General features: G+C 53.2%; 1 protein-coding gene across 3 annotated transcripts in view; it reads right to left on the bottom strand.

Annotated features, from left to right (window-relative positions):
• Nucleotides 1–22,891, bottom strand: part of smg1 (SMG1 nonsense mediated mRNA decay associated PI3K related kinase) — a 57,199-nt gene that overhangs the window by 8,684 nt on the left and 25,624 nt on the right. For all 3 annotated transcript variants that reach the window (XM_056407729.1, XM_056407730.1, XM_056407731.1), the window contains 25 exons: nucleotides 22,353–22,592; nucleotides 22,067–22,218; nucleotides 21,613–21,730; nucleotides 20,891–21,035; nucleotides 20,661–20,799; nucleotides 20,363–20,584; nucleotides 20,113–20,293; nucleotides 19,860–20,021; nucleotides 19,462–19,664; nucleotides 19,094–19,248; nucleotides 18,795–19,017; nucleotides 18,472–18,718; nucleotides 10,284–10,513; nucleotides 9,172–9,417; nucleotides 8,955–9,093; nucleotides 8,567–8,676; nucleotides 8,236–8,457; nucleotides 7,977–8,164; nucleotides 7,727–7,899; nucleotides 7,369–7,648; nucleotides 7,026–7,298; nucleotides 6,462–6,696; nucleotides 6,035–6,246; nucleotides 4,539–4,692; nucleotides 56–245 (listed from right to left, as the gene is read on the bottom strand). In XM_056407729.1, coding sequence (XP_056263704.1) covers nucleotides 56–245; nucleotides 4,539–4,692; nucleotides 6,035–6,246; nucleotides 6,462–6,696; nucleotides 7,026–7,298; nucleotides 7,369–7,648; nucleotides 7,727–7,899; nucleotides 7,977–8,164; nucleotides 8,236–8,457; nucleotides 8,567–8,676; nucleotides 8,955–9,093; nucleotides 9,172–9,417; nucleotides 10,284–10,513; nucleotides 18,472–18,718; nucleotides 18,795–19,017; nucleotides 19,094–19,248; nucleotides 19,462–19,664; nucleotides 19,860–20,021; nucleotides 20,113–20,293; nucleotides 20,363–20,584; nucleotides 20,661–20,799; nucleotides 20,891–21,035; nucleotides 21,613–21,730; nucleotides 22,067–22,218; nucleotides 22,353–22,592 — 4,839 coding nt within the window. The remainder of the gene's footprint in view (nucleotides 1–55; nucleotides 246–4,538; nucleotides 4,693–6,034; nucleotides 6,247–6,461; nucleotides 6,697–7,025; nucleotides 7,299–7,368; nucleotides 7,649–7,726; nucleotides 7,900–7,976; nucleotides 8,165–8,235; nucleotides 8,458–8,566; nucleotides 8,677–8,954; nucleotides 9,094–9,171; nucleotides 9,418–10,283; nucleotides 10,514–18,471; nucleotides 18,719–18,794; nucleotides 19,018–19,093; nucleotides 19,249–19,461; nucleotides 19,665–19,859; nucleotides 20,022–20,112; nucleotides 20,294–20,362; nucleotides 20,585–20,660; nucleotides 20,800–20,890; nucleotides 21,036–21,612; nucleotides 21,731–22,066; nucleotides 22,219–22,352; nucleotides 22,593–22,891) is intronic.

Here is a 22,891-nt window from a genome sequence, read left to right as displayed (position 1 = left end):
CACAATCATGGTGGTGATGTCATGGTAACATGAGCAGTAACATGTGAAGTCTCACCAGACAGCGTCTGGGCGAAGGAGGCACAGAGTCTGAAGAAGTCCCGGATGGTCTGCAGCCTCTTGAGGAAGAACACGTCCTCCATGAGCTGGCGCTGGTGGACTCCATCAAAGAAGTGGAGCTGTGAGGCCCGGGCCTCCCTCAGAACATCCACCTTCCTCCAGGCCAACGGCACCTCCAGAGAACTCAGCTGGAGAGGAGGAGAGCATGATGGAGGACCAGAGGACATCAGGCTACAGCCCCTTAGAGGACATGAACCATGGTGAGAGGACATGAACCATGGCTAGAGGACATGAACCATGGTGAGAGGACATGAACCATGCCCTACAGCCCCTTAGAGGACATGAACCATGGTGAGAGGACATGAACCATGGCTAGAGGACATGAACCATGGTGAGAGGACATGAACCATGCCCTACAGCCCCTTAGAGGACATGAACCATGGTGAGAGGACATGAACCATGGCTAGAGGACATGAACCATGCCCTACAGTCCCTTAGAGGACATGAACCATGGCTAGAGGACATGAACCATGACTAGAGGACATGAACCATGCCCTACAGTCCCTTAGAGGACATGAACCATGGTGAGAGGACATGAACCATGCCCTACAGCCCCATAGAGGACATGAACCATGGTGAGAGGACATGAACCATGGTGAGAGGACATGAACCATGGTCAGAGGACATGAACCATGCCCTACAGCCCCTTAGAGGACATGAACCATGGTGAGAGGACATGAACCATGGCTAGAGGACATGAACCATGGCTAGAGGACATGAACCATGCCCTACAGTCCCTTAGAGGACATGAACCATGGTGAGAGGACATGAACCATGGCTAGAGGACATGAACCATGCCCTACAGTCCCTTAGAGGACATGAACCATGGCTAGAGGACATGAACCATGGTGAGAGGACATGAACCATGCCCTACAGCCCCTTAGAGGACATGAACCATGGTGAGAGGACATGAACCATGCCCTACAGCCCCTTAGAGGACATGAACCATGGTGAGAGGACATGAAACATGGCTAGAGGACATGAACCATGCCCTACAGCCCCTTAGAGGACATGAACCATGGCCAGAGGACATGAACCATGGCTAGAGGACATGAACCATGACTAGAGGACATGAACCATGCCCTACAGCCCCTTAGAGGACATGAACCATGGTGAGAGGACATGAACCATGGTGAGAGGACATGAACCATGCCCTACAGCCCCTTAGAGGACATGAACCATGGTGAGAGGACATGAACCATGCCCTACAGCCCCAAAGAGGACATGAACCATGGTGAGAGGACATGAACCATGGTGAGAGGACATGAACCATGCCCTACAGCCCCTTAGAGGACATGAACCATGGTGAGAGGACATGAACCATGCCCTACAGCCCCAAAGAGGACATGAACCATGGTGAGAGGACATGAACCATGGTGAGAGGACATGAACCATGCCCTACAGCCCCAAAGAGGACATGAACCATGACTAGAGGACATGAACCATGCCCTACAGCCCCTTAGAGGACATGAACCATGACTAGAGGACATGAACCATGGCTAGAGGACATGAACCATGCCCTACAGCCCCTTAGAGGACATGAACCATGGCTAGAGGACATGAACCATGCCCTACAGCCCCTTAAAGGACATGAACCATGGTGAGAGGACATGAACCATGGCTAGAGGACATGAACCATGACTAGAGGACATGAACCATGGTCAGAGGACATGAACCATGCCCTACAGCCCCTTAAGAGGACATGAACCATGACTAGAGGACATGAACCATGGCTAGAGGACATGAACCATGCCCTACAGCCCCTTAAGAGGACATGAACCATGACTAGAGGACATGAACCATGGTCAGAGGACATGAACCATGGCCAGAGGACATGAACCATGGTCAGAGGACATGAACCATGGCTAGAGGACATGAACCATGGTCAGAGGACATGAACCATGGCTAGAGGACATGAACCATGACTAGAGGACATGAACCATGGTCAGAGGACATGAACCATGGTCAGAGGACATGAACCATGGCTAGAAGACATGAACCATGGTCAGAGGACATGAACCATGGCTAGAAGACATGAACCATGACTAGAGGACATGAACCATGGCTAGAAGACATGAACCATGGCTAGAGGACATGAACCATGGTCAGAGGACATGAACCATGACTAGAGGACATGAACCATGACTAGAGGACATGAACCATGGTCAGAGGACATGAACCATGACTAGAGGACATGAACCATGGTCAGAGGACATGAACCATGGCTAGAGGACATGAACCATGGTCAGAGGACATGAACCATGGCTAGAGGACATGAACCATGACTAGAGGACATGAACCATGGTCAGAGGACATGAACCATGGTCAGAGGACATGAACCATGGCTAGAAGACATGAACCATGGCTAGAGGACATGAACCATGACTAGAGGACATGAACCATGGCTAGAAGACATGAACCATGGCTAGAGGACATGAACCATGGCTAGAAGACATGAACCATGGTCAGAGGACATGAACCATGGCTAGAAGACATGAACCATGGCTAGAGGACATGAACCATGACTAGAGGACATGAACCATGACTAGAGGACATGAACCATGGTCAGAGGACATGAACCATGACTAGAGGACATGAACCATGGTCAGAGGACATGAACCATGGTCAGAGGACATGAACCATGGCTAGAGGACATGAACCATGGTCAGAGGACATGAACCATGACTAGAGGACATGAACCATGACTAGAGGACATGAACCATGGTCAGAGGACATGAACCATGACTAGAGGACATGAACCATGGTCAGAGGACATGAACCATGACTAGAGGACATGAACCATGACTAGAGGACATGAACCATGGTCAGAGGACATGAACCATGACTAGAGGACATGAACCATGACTAGAGGACATGAACCATGACTAGAGGACATGAACCATGACTAGAGGACATGAACCATGGTCAGAGGACATGAACCATGACTAGAGGACATGAACCATGACTAGAGGACATGAACCATGACTAGAGGACATGAACCATGGTCAGAGGACATGAACCATGACTAGAGGACATGAACCATGGTCAGAGGACATGAACCATGACTAGAGGACATGAACCATGACTAGAGGACATGAACCATGACTAGAGGACATGAACCATGACTAGAGGACATGAACCATGGCTAGAGGACATGAACCATGGTCAGAGGACATGAACCATGGCTAGAGGACATGAACCATGGTCAGAGGACATGAACCATGACTAGAGGACATGAACCATGACTAGAGGACATGAACCATGGTCAGAGGACATGAACCATGACTAGAGGACATGAACCATGGTCAGAGGACATGAACCATGGTCAGAGGACATGAACCATGGCTAGAGGACATGAACCATGACTAGAGGACATGAACCATGGTCAGAGGACATGAACCATGACTAGAGGACATGAACCATGACTAGAGGACATGAACCATGACTAGAGGACATGAACCATGGCTAGAGGACATGAACCATGGTCAGAGGACATGAACCATGGCTAGAGGACATGAACCATGGTCAGAGGACATGAACCATGACTAGAGGACATGAACCATGACTAGAGGACATGAACCATGACTAGAGGACATGAACCATGACTAGAGGACATGAACCATGACTAGAGGACATGAACCATGGCTAGAGGACATGAACCATGGTCAGAGGACATGAACCATGGCTAGAGGACATGAACCATGGTCAGAGGACATGAACCATGACTAGAGGACATGAACCATGGTCAGAGGACATGAACCATGGTCAGAGGACATGAACCATGGCTAGAGGACATGAACCATGACTAGAGGACATGAACCATGACTAGAGGACATGAACCATGGCTAGAGGACATGAACCATGGTCAGAGGACATGAACCATGGCTAGAGGACATGAACCATGGTCAGAGGACATGAACCATGACTAGAGGACATGAACCATGGTCAGAGGACATGAACCATGGTCAGAGGACATGAACCATGACTAGAGGACATGAACCATGGCTAGAGGACATGAACCATGGTCAGAGGACATGAACCATGGTCAGAGGACATGAACCATGGCTAGAGGACATGAACCATGGTCAGAGGACATGAACCATGGTCAGAGGACATGAACCATGGTCAGAGGACATGAACCATGACTAGAGGACATGAACCATGGCTAGAGGACATGAACCATGGTCAGAGGACATGAACCATGGTCAGAGGACATGAACCATGGCTAGAGGACATGAACCATGGTCAGAGGACATGAACCATGACTAGAGGACATGAACCATGACTATAGGACATGAACCATGACTAGAGGACATGAACCATGACTAGAGGACATGAACCATGGTCAGAGGACATGAACCATGGTCAGAGGACATGAACCATGACTAGAGGACATGAACCATGGTCAGAGGGTGCTCTACCTTCTCTGTGAGCTGTCTGAACGCCGCCTCCAGCTGGGTGAACATGCCGTCGAAGGCCACCAGCAGCATCTGGCCCGCGGACATCTTTGGGGAGTCGTGACCCGGTCCGTCAACACGGGGCTGGATCAGCTCAGAGTACTGGGCACGCAGCATCCTACACACACACACACACACACACACACACACACACAGTGGACACACACACACACACACAGTGGACACACACACACACACACAGTGGACACACACACACACACACACAGTGGACACACACACACACACACAGTGGACACACACACACACACACAGTGGACACACACACACACACAGTGGACACACACACACACACAGTGGACACACACACACACACACACACACACAGTGGACACACACACACACACACACAGTGGACACACACACACACACACAGTGGACACACACACACACACACACAGTGGACACACACACACACACAGTGGACACACACACACACACAGTGGACACACACACACACACACACACAGTGGACACACACACACACACACACACACACAGTGGACACACACACACAGTGGACACACACAGTGGACACACACACACACAGTGGACACACACACACAGTGGACACACACACACAGTGGACACACACACAGTGGACACACACACAGTGGACACACACACACACACACAGTGGACACACACACAGTGGACACACACACACACACACACAGTGGACACACACACACACACAGTGGACACACACACACACACACACAGTGGACACACACACACACAGTGGACACACACACACACACAGTGGACACACACACACACACAGTGGACACACACACACACACACACAGTGGACACACACACACAGTGGACACACACCCACACACACACAGTGGACACACACACAGTGGACACACACACACACAGTGGACACACAGCCACACACACACAGTGGACACACACACAGTGGACACACACACAGTGGACACACACACAGTGGACACACACACACACACACACAGTGGACACACACACACACACACACACACACACACAGTGGACACACACACACACACACACAGTGGACACACACACACACAGTGGACACACACACACACACACACAGTGGACACACACACACACACACACAGTGGACACACACACACACACACACACACAGTGGACACACACACACACACACAGTGGACACACACACACACACACACAGTGGACACACACACACACACACAGTGGACACACACACACACACACACAGTGGACACACACACAGTGGACACACACACAGTGGACACACACACACACACAGTGGCTCATTAAGCTGGCGGCTCTCTGGCCGTGAGGCGTCTCGTCTTCAGAGCTCCAGGTCTCTCCAGTAGAAGCTCAGGTCTTGGGGCTCCGCCTCCAGGTGGTTCTGACAGTCCGTCTCTGGTGTCTACAGCCTAAGCCCGTCCCTTTAAGCCCACCTGGTGATGTGCAGGCAGTGGGCGTGGCCGTCGGGGTCCGGGCCGGCGCCGCCCCGCAGGCCGTCCAGCAGGCCCTGGAGGCCCAGGCCGTCGGAGCTCTGCTCCACCAGCTGCTGCAGCTCGGCCAGCATGGCCTCCAGGGTGGGCTCCCCTCGGACCGCGCAGCGCAGCGCTTCGGGGAAGATGATCTGACGGAAGTTGGTGTTGAGTTCCTGTCGGGAACGCCAAGCATTAAAGACCCCGGTGGTGCCGACGAGGGCGGGGCGAGACCCAGACCACCACTACTAGAACCACCAGGTGTATCACAGAGCACAGGTGTTCATGAGCCCGTGTCCCTCAGGTGACCTCGTCGACCTGCATAAAGAGTTGATAAAGCATCACGTCTCAACGGCCTAACTATAGAACGCGGGGTGGTTTCTGCATCTACCTGGAGGCAGGTGTACACGGCGTTGGCCAGGTACACGCCCTGTGTGATGGCGGCGGGGGCGGGCAGGTCCAGGTCGTGGGGCAGCAGGGGGCAGCGCTGCAGCAGCGTCGTCAGGGCGCTGATGTTCCCCATCATCCCGCTCAGCTCCTCCAGGAACCAGGACCCATCCCGGGAGAGCAGCTCCACCAGCTGCTCCTCAGCGCTGGAGGCAGCGCCCTCCATCACCATGTTCCTCCTGCAGGGGGAGACACTCTTAGAGGAGGAGAAGGAGAACAAGAAGAGCAAGAAGAAGAAGAAGAAAAGAAGAAGAAGAAGAAGACGAGCAAGAAGAAGAAGAAGACAAAGAACAAGAACAAGAAGAAGACAAAGAAGAACAAGAAGAACAAGAAAAACAAGAACAAGAAAAACAAGAACAAGAAGAAGACGAGCAAGAAGAAGAAGACAAAGAACAAGAACAAGAAGACAAAGAAGAACAAGAACAACAAGAAGACAAAGAACAAGAAGACAAAGAAGAACAAGAAGACAAAGAAGAAGAACAAGAAGACAAAGAAGAAGAAGTGTGACCTGCAGAGCGCGCTGAGGGCCGAGGTGATGACTCCCGCCAGGCTGAGGGCCCCCGGCTCCCCGTGCTCCCGGAGGAACAGCGTGATGCAGAGCTCGATCTCCTGCAGCTGCTCCTGGCAGGCCAGGGAGGTGGTGCCCTCCGCCTTCAGCCGCTCCGCGTGGCGCAGCACACGCTCGTTGGCGTCCGACACCTGGCGCCGCAGGGCCGACTCCACGCCGGTCAGGAAGTGGGAGGCGGCGGCCGCAGGCCGGGGGGCGAACAGCACCTCGTACCTGGAAGGGAGGCGTGTCTTTAGCGAGGGCTCCGAGCGGGTCCCGGCGGGGAGAGCGTGGAGCCGCTTACTGCCGGTAGACGTGCTGGCAGCGCTCCGCCGTCATGGCCCTCAGCAGCTCCTCCAGCCAGGCCTTCCACTGGTGAGCGCGGTGCAGCAGCAGCGCGGTCCGCGGGTACAGCAGCGCCACCGTGGCGTAGCTGTGCAGCTGCTCCAGGCAGCCGCGCAGGGCCCCACGGCGCTGCTGCAGCAGAGAGCTCACCTCCGCCTCCAGGCCCTCGCACTGGCCGATCAGGTGGGCCTGGCCCGCGTTCTGCAGGAAGGCCGTGGCCGGCACGTAGCTGGGCGGCCCTGGAGGGAGGACACGAGGGTTAGAGCCCACAGGGCGGACCCCGGGGACGACGCGGCGTGCCGGCGAGCCGCCGTTACCCAGGTCGATGGGGCCGCTGATGTCCTGCAGCAGGCCGGCCAGCTGCGTGGCCTCCAGGTTGGAGAAGGCCGCCTGGTACTGGGAGATCCACTGGTCCAGGTCAGCCAGCTTGCTCTGGATGGCCTCCTGCACCGTGCGCTGCCGGGACTGCAGCTGGGTGTGTTCGGAGTACCTGTGACGAAGAGGAGGGTGAACACCACCACTCTGACCCCGCCCCCCCGCTCACCAGGAGAGACGTGTGAAGCGGACCGTTGCTCCAGGGTGAGGAGGTCTGGCTGCTCCTCAGCTCCCTCCAGGAAGGACAGCTCCTCTTGAAGCGTGGCTTGGAGCTTCTCCCCCTGGCACAGCAGCTCCTGCAGCACCAGGTACTCCTCCACAGCCTCCTCCACCTGCGGCAGCACGGCCAGCATCTCGTCTCGGTTCTTGAACCAGTTCACCTGCACGCAGCAAACGGCCCGTCACTCCACATCAGACCACTGGGGGGAGGGGCTACAGCCCACGACTTCACCTTGATCTCAGCCACCCTGGAGGAGAAGAGGGAGCGTGTGATGTCTCTCTCCATCTCCCTCTTGCTCTGCTTGCTGTCGGCCTGCTGGCCTCCTCCTCCTCCGTACACGGCTCCGGCGAAGCCCACCTCCCCCCCGGCGGTCCAGTCCACCAGGGGATCGTAGACGAAGGCCTCCAGCAGGGTCAGGAGGGTTTCTCTGCCCCGACGCATCATCTGAACCACCTAGGACGACAGCAGCACACATCGGAGCCGGAGATCAGGACTCGGCCCGGCACGCTGCCTCCTTCAGGGGTCAACAGGTGTCAGAACCACAGGTCAGGGTGTAGAGCACCTGTTCACAGGACAGCCGGAAGATGCCCTCCACCCCGGTGACTCCCAGAGCCGTCTCGATGTTGTGAGTCATCCTGAAAGGGACCTTCTCTGGCACCCGGAGGCTCTTCCCTGGAGACACACAACAGTTACACAAGCTGCATTCTCTCTCCTGACCACCAGGGGGAGACTCCTCTGGTTGTATAGAAGCCTATATCATGACTACTTCTCTCTTGGTGTATCCCCTCAGTAAACCTTGTAAACATGAGTTTATGAATCAGTCCTCTGAACCGGGCTGAACATGCGGGTCATGTGATCCTGATGGTGTGATCTTATTGGCCAGTCTGCATTGGAGGGCGGGACTTAGCGTGGTGTCAATCACTGTCACAGAGGCCGCGGTGGGAACTGACCTTTCTCAAAGCAGACGTTGTAGTCTATGTGCACCACCTCTCCGGTGGTCATGTCGATCAACACGTTGTCGAGGTGACGGTCTCCGAGGCCGATGATGTAACCCACCATGGACATGACGGCGGTGGACCTGGCGTAGGACTGAGCACAAGAGGAGAGCAGTTGAGCCACACCGCCGCTGGAGGAGGTGGCAGGTCCACCCCCCCGCGCGGCGCTCACCTGAGTGACCCTCCACCACTCGCTGGGCGTGGTGCAGGAACACCACAGCTCCCGGGCCAGCAGGTTGGAGGGCGTGGCCTCCATCAGCTCCTTCAGCACCTCCTTCATGATGCCCAGGGGCCAGTCCCGTCGGTTCACGTCCAGGCTGAGCCCCACGGCCTTCAGGGCCGGCCCGATGCGGCTGTCGTACAGCTCGCTGGGCCGCGGGACCGGAGGAACCGGCTGCTGCTGGAACGAGTCCTGAGCCTGGGGGACACAGGGGGGTCAGCTGCAGCCGGCCTCCAGGGAGGAGCAGAGGAGGAGCAGAGGAGGAGCAGGGGAGGGACAGAGGAGGGGCAGGGGAGGGACAGAGGAGGGGCAGAGGAGGGGCAGGGGAGGAGCAGAGGAGGAGCAGGTGAGGAGCAGAGGAGGAGCAGGGGAGGGACAGAGGAGGAGCAGGGGAGGAGCAGAGGAGGAGCAGAGGAGGAGCAGAGGAGGAGCAGGGGAGGAGCAGGTGAGGAACAGAGGAGGAGCAGAGGAGGAGCAGGGGAGGGACAGAGGAGGGACAGAGGAGGAGCAGGGGAGGAGCAGAGGAGGAGCAGAGGAGGAACAGAGGAGGAGCAGAGGAGGAGCAGGGGAGGGACAGAGGAGGAGCAGGGGAGGAGCAGGTGAGGAACAGAGGAGGAGCAGGGGAGGAGCAGAGGAGGAGCAGAGGAGGAGCAGGGGAGGAGCAGAGGAGGAGCAGAGGAGGGACAGAGGAGAAGCAGGGGAGGAGCAGGTGAGGAACAGAGGAGGAGCAGAGGAGGAGCAGGGGAGGAGCAGAGGAGGGACAGAGGAGGAGCAGGTGAGGAACAGAGGAGGGACAGAGGAGGAGCAGAGGAGGGACAGAGGAGGAGCAGGGGAGGAGCAGGGGAGGAGCAGAGGAGGAGCAGAGGAGGAGCAGAGGAGGAGCAGAGGAGGAGCAGAGGAGGAGCAGAGGAGGAGCAGAGGAGGAGCAGAGGAGGAGCAGAGGAGGAGCAGGGGAGGAGCAGAGGAGGAGCAGGGGAGGAGCAGGGGAGGAGTAGAGGAGGAGCAGAGGAGGAGCAGAGGAGGAGCAGAGGAGGAGCAGAGGAGGAGCAGAGGAGGAGCAGTACCTTCTGAGCTTGCAGCACAGCCTCCCTCTGCTGCCAGCGCTTGTAGAGCCCAAAGAGGGGCGTGGCCCCGTCCACCCATTGGATGAGGCCGGACCGCGTCCCCAGGGGCGTGACGGAGTAGTGGCGGGCGTGGAAGTGCGGCTGCTCCTGCTGGTTGGTCTTGGTGAACATGGTGTTGACGATGGACAGGAACTGCATGATGCGCTCGTCTAGATGCAAGTCCTCCAGACCTGAGGAGGAGACCAGGGGTTACCACGACGACCACCACGACGAGAGCACCAGGACTACAGAGCACCAGGAGCACCCAACGCTACACACACACACCATAGAACAGCTGCAGGGGGCAGTTCAGAGTCAAGTGTCTTGCTCAAGGACACATGGACTAGGTGGGGATTGAACCGCCAACCCCGATTGAAAGAGCTGCAGAGCACCGACCCACAGAGGAGGAGCCCCACCCAGATCCACTGAGGCCATCATCATCATCATCATCATCATCAGGCTTCATTCTGTTGATGCTCCATTAGCGGCTCTGGGCCAGCTACAGGTCAACCAGGTCAACCTGGGACCTCTGGCCCTGGAGCATGAGTTACTCCCATAGACAGATACTAGAGGTCCAAGTTCACCGACTGTCAAATCAAATAAGTTCTAACATCTCAACGATATCCTCCTCAGTTCTCAGGTTGACCCGGATGAAGACGCCTCAGTGTTTGATAAAGGATGAAAGCGCCTCAGTGTTTGATGAAGGATGAAGACGCCTCAGTGTTTGATAAAGGATGAAGACGCCTCAGTGTTTGATAAAGGATGAAGACGCCTCAGTGTTTGATAAAGGATGAAGACGCCTCAGTGTTTGATAAAGGATGAAGACGCCTCAGTGTTTGATAAAGGATGAAAGCGCCTCAGTGTTTGATGAAGGATGAAAGCGCCTCAGTGTTTGATAAAGGATGAAAGCGCCTCAGTGTTTGATAAAGGATGAAGACGCCTCAGTGTTTGATAAAGGATGAAAGCGCCTCAGTGTTTGATAAAGGATGAAGACGCCTCAGTGTTTGATGAAGGATGAAAGCGCCTCAGTGTTTGATAAAGGATGAAGACGCCTCAGTGTTTGATAAAGGATGAACGCGCCTCAGTGTTTGATAAAGGATGAAGCGCCTCAGTGTTTGATGAAGGATGAAGCGCCTCAGTGTTTGATAAGGATGAAAACGCCCCAGTGTTTGATGAAGGATGAAGGCGCCTCAGTGTTTGATAAAGGATGAAAACGCCTCAGTGTTTGATAAAGGATGAAGACGCCTCAGTGTTTGATAAAGGATGAAGACGCCTCAGTGTTTGATAAAGGATGAACGCCTCAGTGTTTGATGAAGGATGAAGGCGCCTCAGTGTTTGATAAAGGATGAAGGCGCCTCAGTGTTTGATGAAGGATGAAGCGCCTCAGTGTTTGATAAAGGATGAAGGCGCCTCAGTGTTTGATGAAGGATGAAGGCGCCTCAGTGTTTGATAAGGATGAAGACGCCTCAGTGTTTGATGAAGGATGAAGGCGCCTCAGTGTTTGATGAAGGATGGCGCCTCAGTGTTTGATAAAGGATGAAGCGCCTCAGTGTTTGATGAAGGATGAAGAGCGCCTCAGTGTTTGATAAAGGATGAAGGCGCCTCAGTGTTTGATAAAGGATGAAGGCCTCAGTGTTTGATGAAGGATGAAGGCGCCTCAGTGTTTGATGAAGGATGAAGGCGCCTCAGTGTTTGATAAGGATGAAAGCGCCTCAGTGTTTGATGAAGGATGAAGACGCCTCAGTGTTTGATGAAGGATGAAGACGCCTCAGTGTTTGATAAAGGATGAAAGCGCCTCAGTGTTTGATGAAGGATGAAGACGCCTCAGTGTTTGATAAAGGATGAAGACGCCTCAGTGTTTGATAAAGGATGAAGGCGCCTCAGTGTTTGATGAAGGATGAAGCCGCCTCAGTGTTTGATAAAGGATGAAGCGCCTCAGTGTTTGATAAAGGATGAAGACGCCTCAGTGTTTGATAAAGGATGAAGACGCCTCAGTGTTTGATGAAGGATGAAGCGCCTCATTGTTTGATAAGGGATAAAGACGCCTCAGTGTTTGATAAAGGATGAAGGCGCCTCAGTGTTTGATAAAGGATGAAGACGCCTCAGTGTTTGATAAAGGATGAAGACGCCTCAGTGTTTGATGAAGGATGAAGGCGCCTCAGTGTTTGATAAAGGATGAAGGCGCCTCAGTGTTTGATAAAGGATGAAGCGCCTCAGTGTTTGATAAGGATGAAGGCGCCTCAGTGTTTGATAAAGGATGAAGACGCCTCAGTGTTTGATGAAGGATGAAAGCCTCAGTGTTTGATAAAGGATGAAGGCGCCTCAGTGTTTGATGAAGGATGAAAGCGCCTCAGTGTTTGATAAAGGATGAAGGCCTCAGTGTTTGATAAAGGATGAAGCGCCTCAGTGTTTGATAAAGGATGAAGGCGCCTCAGTGTTTGATGAAGGATGAAAGCGCCTCAGTGTTTGATGAAGGATGAAAGCGCCTCAGTGTTTGATAAAGGATGAAGACGCCTCAGTGTTTGATAAAGGATGAAGACGCCTCAGTGTTTGATGAAGGATGAAGACGCCTCAGTGTTTGATGAAGGATGAAAGCGCCTCAGTGTTTGATAAAGGATGAAGACGCCTCAGTGTTTGATAAAGGATGAAAGCGCCTCAGTGTTTGATAAAGGATGAAAGCGCCTCAGTGTTTGATAAAGGATGAAGGCGCCTCAGTGTTTGATAAAGGATGAAGACGCCTCAGTGTTTGATAAAGGATGAAGGCGCCTCAGTGTTTGATAAAGGATGAAGTCGCCTCAGTGTTTGATAAAGGATGAAGGCGCCTCAGTGTTTGATAAAGGATGAAGCGCCTCAGTGTTTGATAAAGGATGAAGACGCCTCAGTGTTTGATAAAGGATGAAGACGCCTCAGTGTTTGATGAAGGATGAAAGCGCCTCAGTGTTTGATGAAGGATGAAAGCGCCTCAGTGTTTGATGAAGGATGAAAGCGCCTCAGTGTTTGATAAAGGATGAAGACGCCTCAGTGTTTGATAAAGGATGAAGACGCCTCAGTGTTTGATAAAGGATGAAGACGCCTCAGTGTTTGATGAAGGATGAAAGCGCCTCAGTGTTTGATGAAGGATGAAAGCGCCTCAGTGTTTGATGAAGGATGAAAGCGCCTCAGTGTTTGATAAAGGATGAAGACGCCTCAGTGTTTGATAAAGGATGAAGGCGCCTCAGTGTTTGATAAAGGATGAAGACGCCTCAGTGTTTGATAAAGGATGAAGCGCCTCAGTGTTTGATAAAGGATGAAGGCGCCTCAGTGTTTGATAAAGGATGAAGCGCCTCAGTGTTTGATGAAGGATGAAAGCGCCTCAGTGTTTGATAAAGGATGAAAGCGCCTCAGTGTTTGATAAAGGATGAAGACGCCTCAGTGTTTGATAAAGGATGAAGACGCCTCAGTGTTTGATGAAGGATGAAGACGCCTCAGTGTTTGATGAAGGATGAAAGCGCCTCAGTGTTTGATAAAGGATGAAGACGCCTCAGTGTTTGATGAAGAATGAAGACGCCTCAGTGTTTGATGAAGGATGAAAGCGCCTCAGTGTTTGATAAAGGATGAAGACGCCTCAGTGTTTGATAAAGGATGAAGACGCCTCAGTGTTTGATGAAGGATGAAGACGCCTCAGTGTTTGATAAAGGATGAAGACGCCTCAGTGTTTGATAAAGGATGAAAGCGCCTCAGTGTTTGATAAAGGATGAAAGCGCCTCAGTGTTTGATAAAGGATGAAGGCGCCTCAGTGTTTGATAAAGGATGAAGGCGCCTCAGTGTTTGATAAGGATGAAGGCGCCTCAGTGTTTGATAAAGGATGAAGACGCCTCAGTGTTTGATAAAGGATGAAGACGCCTCAGTGTTTGATGAAGGATGAAAGCGCCTCAGTGTTTGATGAAGGATGAAAGCGCCTCAGTGTTTGATAAAGGATGAAGACGCCTCAGTGTTTGATAAAGGATGAAGACGCCTCAGTGTTTGATGAAGGATGAAGACGCCTCAGTGTTTGATAAAGGATGAAGACGCCTCAGTGTTTGATGAAGGATGAAAGCGCCTCAGTGTTTGATGAAGGATGAAGACGCCTCAGTGTTTGATAAAGGATGAAAGCGCCTCAGTGTTTGATAAAGGATGAAGACGCCTCAGTGTTTGATAAAGGATGAAGACGCCTCAGTGTTTGATAAAGGATGAAGACGCCTCAGTGTTTGATAAAGGATGAAGACGCCTCAGTGTTTGATAAAGGATGAAAGCGCCTCAGTGTTTGATGAAGGATGAAAGCGCCTCAGTGTTTGATAAAGGATGAAAGCGCCTCAGTGTTTGATAAAGGATGAAGACGCCTCAGTGTTTGATGAAGAATGAAGACGCCTCAGTGTTTGATGAAGGATGAAAGCGCCTCAGTGTTTGATAAAGGATGAAGACGCCTCAGTGTTTGATGAAGGATGAAGACGCCTCAGTGTTTGATAAAGGATGAAGACGCCTCAGTGTTTGATGAAGGATGAAGACGCCTCAGTGTTTGATAAAGGATGAAGACGCCTCAGTGTTTGATAAAGGATGAAGACGCCTCAGTGTTTGATAAAGGATGAAAGCGCCTCAGTGTTTGATGAAGGATGAAGACGCCTCAGTGTTTGATAAAGGATGAAGGCGCCTCAGTGTTTGATAAAGGATGAAGGCGCCTCAGTGTTTGATAAAGGATGAAGACGCCTCAGTGTTTGATAAAGGATGAAGACGCCTCAGTGTTTGATAAAGGATGAAGGCGCCTCAGTGTTTGATAAAGGATGAAAGCGCCTCAGTGTTTGATAAAGGATGAAGTCGCCTCAGTGTTTGATAAAGGATGAAGCCGCCTCAGTGTTTGATGAAGGATGAAAGCCTCAGTGTTTGATAAAGGATGAAGACGCCTCAGTGTTTGATAAAGGATGAAAGCGCCTCAGTGTTTGATGAAGGATGAAAGCGCCTCAGTGTTTGATAAAGGATGAAAGCGCCTCAGTGTTTGATAAAGGATGAAGACGCCTCAGTGTTTGATAAAGGATGAAGACGCCTCAGTGTTTGATAAAGGATGAAGACGCCTCAGTGTTTGATGAAGGATGAAGACGCCTCAGTGTTTGATAAAGGATGAAGACGCCTCAGTGTTTGATAAAGGATGAAGACGCCTCAGTGTTTGATAAAGGATGAAGACGCCTCAGTGTTTGATGAAGGATGAAAGCGCCTCAGTGTTTGATAAAGGATGAAGACGCCTCAGTGTTTGATGAAGGATGAAAGCGCCTCAGTGTTTGATAAAGGATGAAGACGCCTCAGTGTTTGATAAAGGATGAAGACGCCTCAGTGTTTGATAAAGGATGAAAGCGCCTCAGTGTTTGATAAAGGATGAAGACGCCTCAGTGTTTGATGAAGGATGAAGACGCCTCAGTGTTTGATGAAGGATGAAGACGCCTCAGTGTTTGATAAAGGATGAAGACGCCTCAGTGTTTGATAAAGGATGAAGACGCCTCAGTGTTTGATGAAGGATGAAGACGCCTCAGTGTTTGATGAAGGATGAAGACGCCTCAGTGTTTGATGAAGGATGAAAGCGCCTCAGTGTTTGATAAAGGATGAAGACGCCTCAGTGTTTGATAAAGGATGAAGACGCCTCAGTGTTTGATAAAGGATGAAAGCGCCTCAGTGTTTGATAAAGGATGAAGACGCCTCAGTGTTTGATAAAGGATGAAGACGCCTCAGTGTTTGATAAAGGATGAAGACGCCTCAGTGTTTGATAAAGGATGAAGACGCCTCAGTGTTTGATGAAGGATGAAAGCGCCTCAGTGTTTGATGAAGGATGAAAGCGCCTCAGTGTTTGATAAAGGATGAAGACGCCTCAGTGTTTGATAAAGGATGAAGACGCCTCAGTGTTTGATAAAGGATGAAGACGCCTCAGTGTTTGATGAAGGATGAAAGCGCCTCAGTGTTTGATGAAGGATGAAAGCGCCTCAGTGTTTGATAAAGGATGAAGACGCCTCAGTGTTTGATAAAGGATGAAGACGCCTCAGTGTTTGATAAAGGATGAAGACGCCTCAGTGTTTGATAAAGGATGAAGACGCCTCAGTGTTTGATGAAGGATGAAGACGCCTCAGTGTTTGATGAAGGATGAAAGCGCCTCAGTGTTTGATAAAGGATGAAGACGCCTCAGTGTTTGATGAAGGATGAAGACGCCTCAGTGTTTGATGAAGGATGAAAGCGCCTCAGTGTTTGATAAAGGATGAAAGCACCTCAGTGTTTGATAAAGGATGAAGACGCCTCAGTGTTTGATGAAGAATGAAGACGCCTCAGTGTTTGATGAAGGATGAAAGCGCCTCAGTGTTTGATAAAGGATGAAGACGCCTCAGTGTTTGATAAAGGATGAAGACGCCTCAGTGTTTGATGAAGGATGAAGGCGCCTCAGTGTTTGATAAAGGATGAAGACGCCTCAGTGTTTGATAAAGGATGAAGACGCCTCAGTGTTTGATAAAGGATGAAAGCGCCTCAGTGTTTGATGAAGGATGAAGGCGCCTCAGTGTTTGATAAAGGATGAAGACGCCTCAGTGTTTGATAAAGGATGAAGACGCCTCAGTGTTTGATAAAGGATGAAGACGCCTCAGTGTTTGATAAAGGATGAAGACGCCTCAGTGTTTGATAAAGGATGAAAGCGCCTCAGTGTTTGATAAAGGATGAAAGCGCCTCAGTGTTTGATAAAGGATGAAGACGCCTCAGTGTTTGATAAAGGATGAAGACGCCTCAGTGTTTGATGAAGGATGAAGACGCCTCAGTGTTTGATGAAGGATGAAGGCGCCTCAGTGTTTGATAAAGGATGAAGGCGCCTCAGTGTTTGATAAAGGATGAAGACGCCTCAGTGTTTGATAAAGGATGAAGACGCCTCAGTGTTTGATAAAGGATGAAGACACCTCAGTGTTTGATAAAGGATGAAGACGCCTCAGTGTTTGATAAAGGATGAAGACGCCTCAGTGTTTGATAAAGGATGAAGACGCCTCAGTGTTTGATAAAGGATGAAGACGCCTCAGTGTTTGATAAAGGATGAAAGCGCCTCAGTGTTTGATAAAGGATGAAGACGCCTCAGTGTTTGATAAAGGATGAAGACGCCTCAGTGTTTGATAAAGGATGAAGACGCCTCAGTGTTTGATGAAGGATGAAGGCGCCTCAGTGTTTGATAAAGGATGAAGACGCCTCAGTGTTTGATAAAGGATGAAGACGCCTCAGTGTTTGATAAAGGATGAAGACGCCTCAGTGTTTGATAAAGGATGAAAGCGCCTCAGTGTTTGATAAAGGATGAAGACACCTCAGTGTTTGATAAAGGATGAAGACGCCTCAGTGTTTGATAAAGGATGAAGACGCCTCAGTGTTTGATAAAGGATGAAGACGCCTCAGTGTTTGATAAAGGATGAAGACGCCTCAGTGTTTGATGAAGGATGAAGACGCCTCAGTGTTTGATAAAGGATGAAGACGCCTCAGTGTTTGATAAAGGATGAAGGCGCCTCAGTGTTTGATAAAGGATGAAGACGCCTCAGTGTTTGATGAAGGATGAAGACGCCTCAGTGTTTGATGAAGGATGAAGACGCCTCAGTGTTTGATAAAGGATGAAGACGCCTCAGTGTTTGATGAAGGATGAAGACGCCTCAGTGTTTGATAAAGGATGAAGACGCCTCAGTGTTTGATAAAGGATGAAGACGCCTCAGTGTTTGATAAAGGATGAAGACGCCTCAGTGTTTGATAAAGGATGAAGGCCTCAGTGTTTGATCAAGGATGAAGACGCCTCAGTGTTTGATAAAGGATGAAGGCCTCAGTGTTTGATAAAGGATGAAGGCGCCTCAGTGTTTGATAAAGGATGAAGACGCCTCAGTGTTTGATAAAGGATGAAGACGCCTCAGTGTTTGATAAAGGATGAAGACGCCTCAGTGTTTGATAAAGGATGAAGACGCCTCAGTGTTTGATAAAGGATGAAGACGCCTCAGTGTTTGATAAAGGATGAAAGCGCCTCAGTGTTTGATAAAGGATGAAGACGCCTCAGTGTTTGATAAAGGATGAAGACGCCTCAGTGTTTGATAAAGGATGAAAGCGCCTCAGTGTTTGATAAAGGATGAAGACGCTGATCTGTGGTCCTGACCTTTGAACAGGTAGGGGTAGGTGCGTCCATCCGAGCCCAGGAAGAACAGCTTCTTGGGCTTGGTCTTGGTGGGCAGGATGCTGATGGTGCCGCCCACGCTCCGGATGGTGACGGCGTCCGAGGCCGACACCTCGCCCGGCAGCGCCATCTCCGTGGTCGTCATGGACACCAGGCGGGGGCTGATCTCGTCCAGGCGGAGCAGGTAGCTGGTCTTCTTCTGGGCTCGCTGCTGCAGGCTCATCATGATCTGAGCCGACAGAGGATCGCGGGTCAGAGAGCTCCGCGCAGGACGACGATGACGAGGAGGATGAAGACGAGCTCACCTGTTTGAAGGGCAGCCAGCTGCTGGCCGGGTTGGCGGGGTTGGAAGGGTTCCTCAGGCGCTCCAGGGCCGAGGTGACGGAGTCCCCGTAGGTGTTCTGGAACCAGGTCTCGTGGGGCGTCTCGGCCGGCGCCGCCGTGATGCTGCACACGTGGTCCAGAGCGAAGACCACGGGCCGCATCAGAGCCGAGTGCTTCTCCCGCATGATGGCCGTCTTCTCCTCCCTGCAGCGCAGAGGCGCGTTGACACGGGGCCCGCCGGGCCCTGAACACACCGTGCCCCGAGGGTCCCTGAACTCACCTGCGCAGCGTGTTGTTGTTCTGGACCCTCTTGACCTCGTCCTCCAGCTGCTGGACCCTGCGCAGCACGTGCATGTGCTGCTGCTGCAACACGCCCAGCCACAGCTCGTCCCACAGCAGCGTCACGCGGCGCAGCTCGCCCACCAGCTGCTGCACCTGAGGAACCGTCACCTGTGAGCCTGATGTCATCAGTCACCTGTGAGCCTATAGATCTATAGACCTTTAGATCTATAGACCTGTAGATCTATAGACCTGTAGATCTATAGACCTGTAGATCTATAGACCTGTAGATCTATAGACCTGTAGATCTATAGACCTGTATACCTGTACACCTCTACACCTGCGTGATGACCAGAATCCGCCCCCTACCTGCAGCACCATGGTGGGGTTGGCGAAGGACAGCTTCTCCACGATCTTGCTGTAACAGTCCTGCATCATGGCTTGGTCCTGACTGGAGCAGAAGGCTGGCAGCTCTTCTGGGTCACCGCCCTCCTTCTCCTCTTCCTCCCCACCCAGGCCCTTGTCCCGCATGCTGCCCAGGAAGGTGGGCAGAGCCGAGGGCAGCTTACTGCCTGTGGACACACGAGAGTGTTCACGTCTACTGGATGCCGAGGCCACGACGGCCAAGTGAAGACCATCACGCGGCGCCTGAGGCCTACCTGCGCCCTGAGGCCTACCTGCGCCCTGAGGCCTACCAGCGCCCTGAGGCCTACCTGCGCCCTGAGGCCTACCAGCGCCCTGAGGCCTACCTGCGCCCTGAGGCCTACCTGCGCCCTGAGCCTCTGCTCCCAGGGAGAGCGAGCCCACGATGGCGGGGTAGAGGATGAGGTGGGCGGAGTCCTGGGCCACGCGGCACAGCAGGCTGCAGATGCTCTGTCGGATGTAGGCCTCTGGGTGGTTGAGGCGGGAGAAGAGCTGCGGGATGATCCCTGAGGACAGAGTTACCCTCCATGAGCCACCGGACACAGCAGGGAGGACACGCGTGTCCCGTTGATGAGTAAACAACAACAACAACAGTACCCCTCCAGGGCGCAGTGGGGGTGGAGGCCAAGCCTAGCTCCAGGCCCTCCCTCAGTTCCCCGGCGTGCTTCACCAGCAGGCGGAGCAGTCTCAGGGTTGCCATGACGATCACGTCGTCATTGCTCCGCTTGCCGCTGTGAGAGGTCGGCGGCGGCTTGGGGTCGTCCTCGTCAACGTGCACCTGGCGAGGAGGAAGGTGCTCGGTCAGGACCCCGAGAGCACCGCCAACAGACGCCCCACCACGCCTCACCTGGCCCGCGTTGAGCTTCAGGAAGGTGAAGTAGGCCTGGCAGGAGACCCGGTAGAGGCCGAAGATGCGGTCCACTACCCGCCTCCAGACCCGGATCAAGCCGTCCGTGACGGTCTGGCCCGCCTCCCCCAGCCAGGGGCACGAGGCGGCGAGCTGCCTCCAGATCACGTCCACCATGTCGTCCTCGTCGTCGTCCTCCTGCTGCAGGGCCAGGTCCTCGTCCTGCAACGCCACCGCCGTGAGACACGAGCCTCGACCCACGGGACGCCGTGACACTTGTAAGTGAACATGAGAGCACCTGTATGCCCGTGGGCCGACACATGGCCTGGCCCAGGATGCTGAAGATGGCGTCCTGGTCTTCTTCAGTGGTGCCGGCTGGCAGCAGCTCCTCGATCTCCTTTTTCTCCCCAGGAAGGAGAGGCAGTCCCTCCCCTTGGCTGGGAGGAGACACCGTTAGACACTTTACCATGGGAGAAAGACCCCCCCCCCCACACACACACACACACACACACACACACACACACACACCTGGCGTTGTCCACCACCTTGCGGCCCCAGCGGTAGGCCCAGCTGGCCAGCGCTGCCCAGGACTTGGCCATCTCCGGCGCCAGGCTGGTGGACAGCTGGTAGAGTTGTCCCAGCACGAAGTCGGGCTCCCCGACGCCAACTCTCACTAGACAGGAAGTGGAACCGCAGCGTGAGAACGCTGCTCACAGCAGGGCGCCGCGACGACCAGGAGCTGCTGCAAGCTAATGCTAGCTATGTGGCTTTATCCACATTACGCAACACTGGAAACGGACTGAACTAAATGCACCGAGGGCCACGGCCTGTGAGGGCCTGGACGGGGCTCTACACCCAGAGAGCCTGTTAGGGACCACGCACTCCCTGGAGGAGGCCAGATACACTGTGAGGCCCTCCAGAGTGAGGCCCTGCAGAGGGAGATCCTCCAGAGTGAGACCCTCCAGAGAGAGGCCCTCCAGAGTGAGACCCTCCAGAGGGAGACCCTCCAGAGTGAGGCCCTCCAGAGGGAGACCCTCCAGAGTGAGGCCCTCCAGAGTGAGACCCTCCAGAGTGAGGCCCTCCAGAGAGAGGCCCTCCAGAGGGAGACCCTCCAGAGTGAGGCCCTCCAGAGTGAGGCCCTCCAGAGGGAGACCTCCAGAGTGAGGCCCTCCAGAGTGAGACCCTCCAGAGTGAGGCCCTCCAGAGTGAGGCCCTCCAGAGTGAGATGACTCCTCGTAGGCGTCATGTACCTGAGGTCTCAGCGGTGATGTGGGGGATGCCCTGGTCCTCCAGGGGGAGCTCCAGCAGAGCAGCAATGGTTCGGCTCAGCGGCGGCAAGGACGAGTTACCAGCTCCAGACCTCACCACCTAGACACACAGCACCCTTAATACACACTCACCTACACACAGCACCCTTAATACACACTCAACTACACACAGCACCCTTAATACACACTCACCTACACACAGCACCCTTAATACACACTCACCTACACACAGCACCCTTAATACACACAGCACCCTTAATACACACAGCACCCTTAATACACACTCACCACACACACAGCACCCTTAATACACACTCAACTACACACACAGCACCCTTAATACACACAGCACCCTCTACAACACACAGCACCCTTCCCCCCCTTGTGGGCGTGTTGAAGGTTAAAGTGTGACCTCTGAACAGGAAAGTGGGCGTGCCTGTTTCAGCTGGGGCGTCATGTCCTTCCAGTCCGCCAGCAGCCACTTGCACAGCGTGAGCAGCGAGCGGCAGGCGGCGCCCTCATTCTTACCCACAATGCAGTAGGACAGGGCGGCCTTGCTCAGCATCTCCATGGCCGCCATCGACTGGCCTGAGGACAGACAGACGTCACTGAGACCCGTTCACTGCCTCCCCACGCCGCTGGCTTCCAGTTGAATAGTGAGGGTGTTAGCGTGTTAGCGTGTGACTCAGCGGCTCTCCACGCGTGCCGTCTCATGTGGTCACCTGCAGTCCTCAGGACTTTGGCCTTCTCGATCTGCAGCTCCGGGCCCCACCTCTCCCCCAGGGGGCCCTCCAGACGGAGCCTCCTGAAGGCCCGGCCCGGCGGCTCCTCCTCCTCCGGCGGGCCGGCGCTGCATTGGCTGAGCAGGCGCGACGCCAGGGCGATGTTTCCTTTCTTACGCGCAAACTTGACAGCGGTCAAGCAAAGCTCCACCAGGTGTCCGTCCACGGTGGAAGAGCACCCTGCACAAGGATGACATCATCTCAGAGACGATGACATCATCTCAGAGACGATGACATCATCTCAGAGACGATGACATCATCTCAGAGACGAGCTCCTCTGGCCAACAGCAGCTCCACGACGGCAGAGAGGTCAACAAACATCAAGACACCGGAGCAGTCTCTGGTTCAGTGTTCACGTCTGACCTTTGACCCGTAAAGGTACAACGCCCATCGGCTGTAGCTGAGGTTTGAACGACAGTATTACTACGTAGAGAAAAGCCTGAGTGTGTGAGTGTGAGAGTGTATGTGTGTGTGTGAGA

This window comes from Pseudoliparis swirei, chromosome 23 (assembly GCF_029220125.1).
Source record: "Pseudoliparis swirei isolate HS2019 ecotype Mariana Trench chromosome 23, NWPU_hadal_v1, whole genome shotgun sequence".
Classification (NCBI taxonomy): domain Eukaryota; kingdom Metazoa; phylum Chordata; class Actinopteri; order Perciformes; family Liparidae; genus Pseudoliparis; species Pseudoliparis swirei.
Note: the sequence above shows the minus strand (reverse complement) of the source record. Positions and strands in the feature narration are given on the sequence as shown.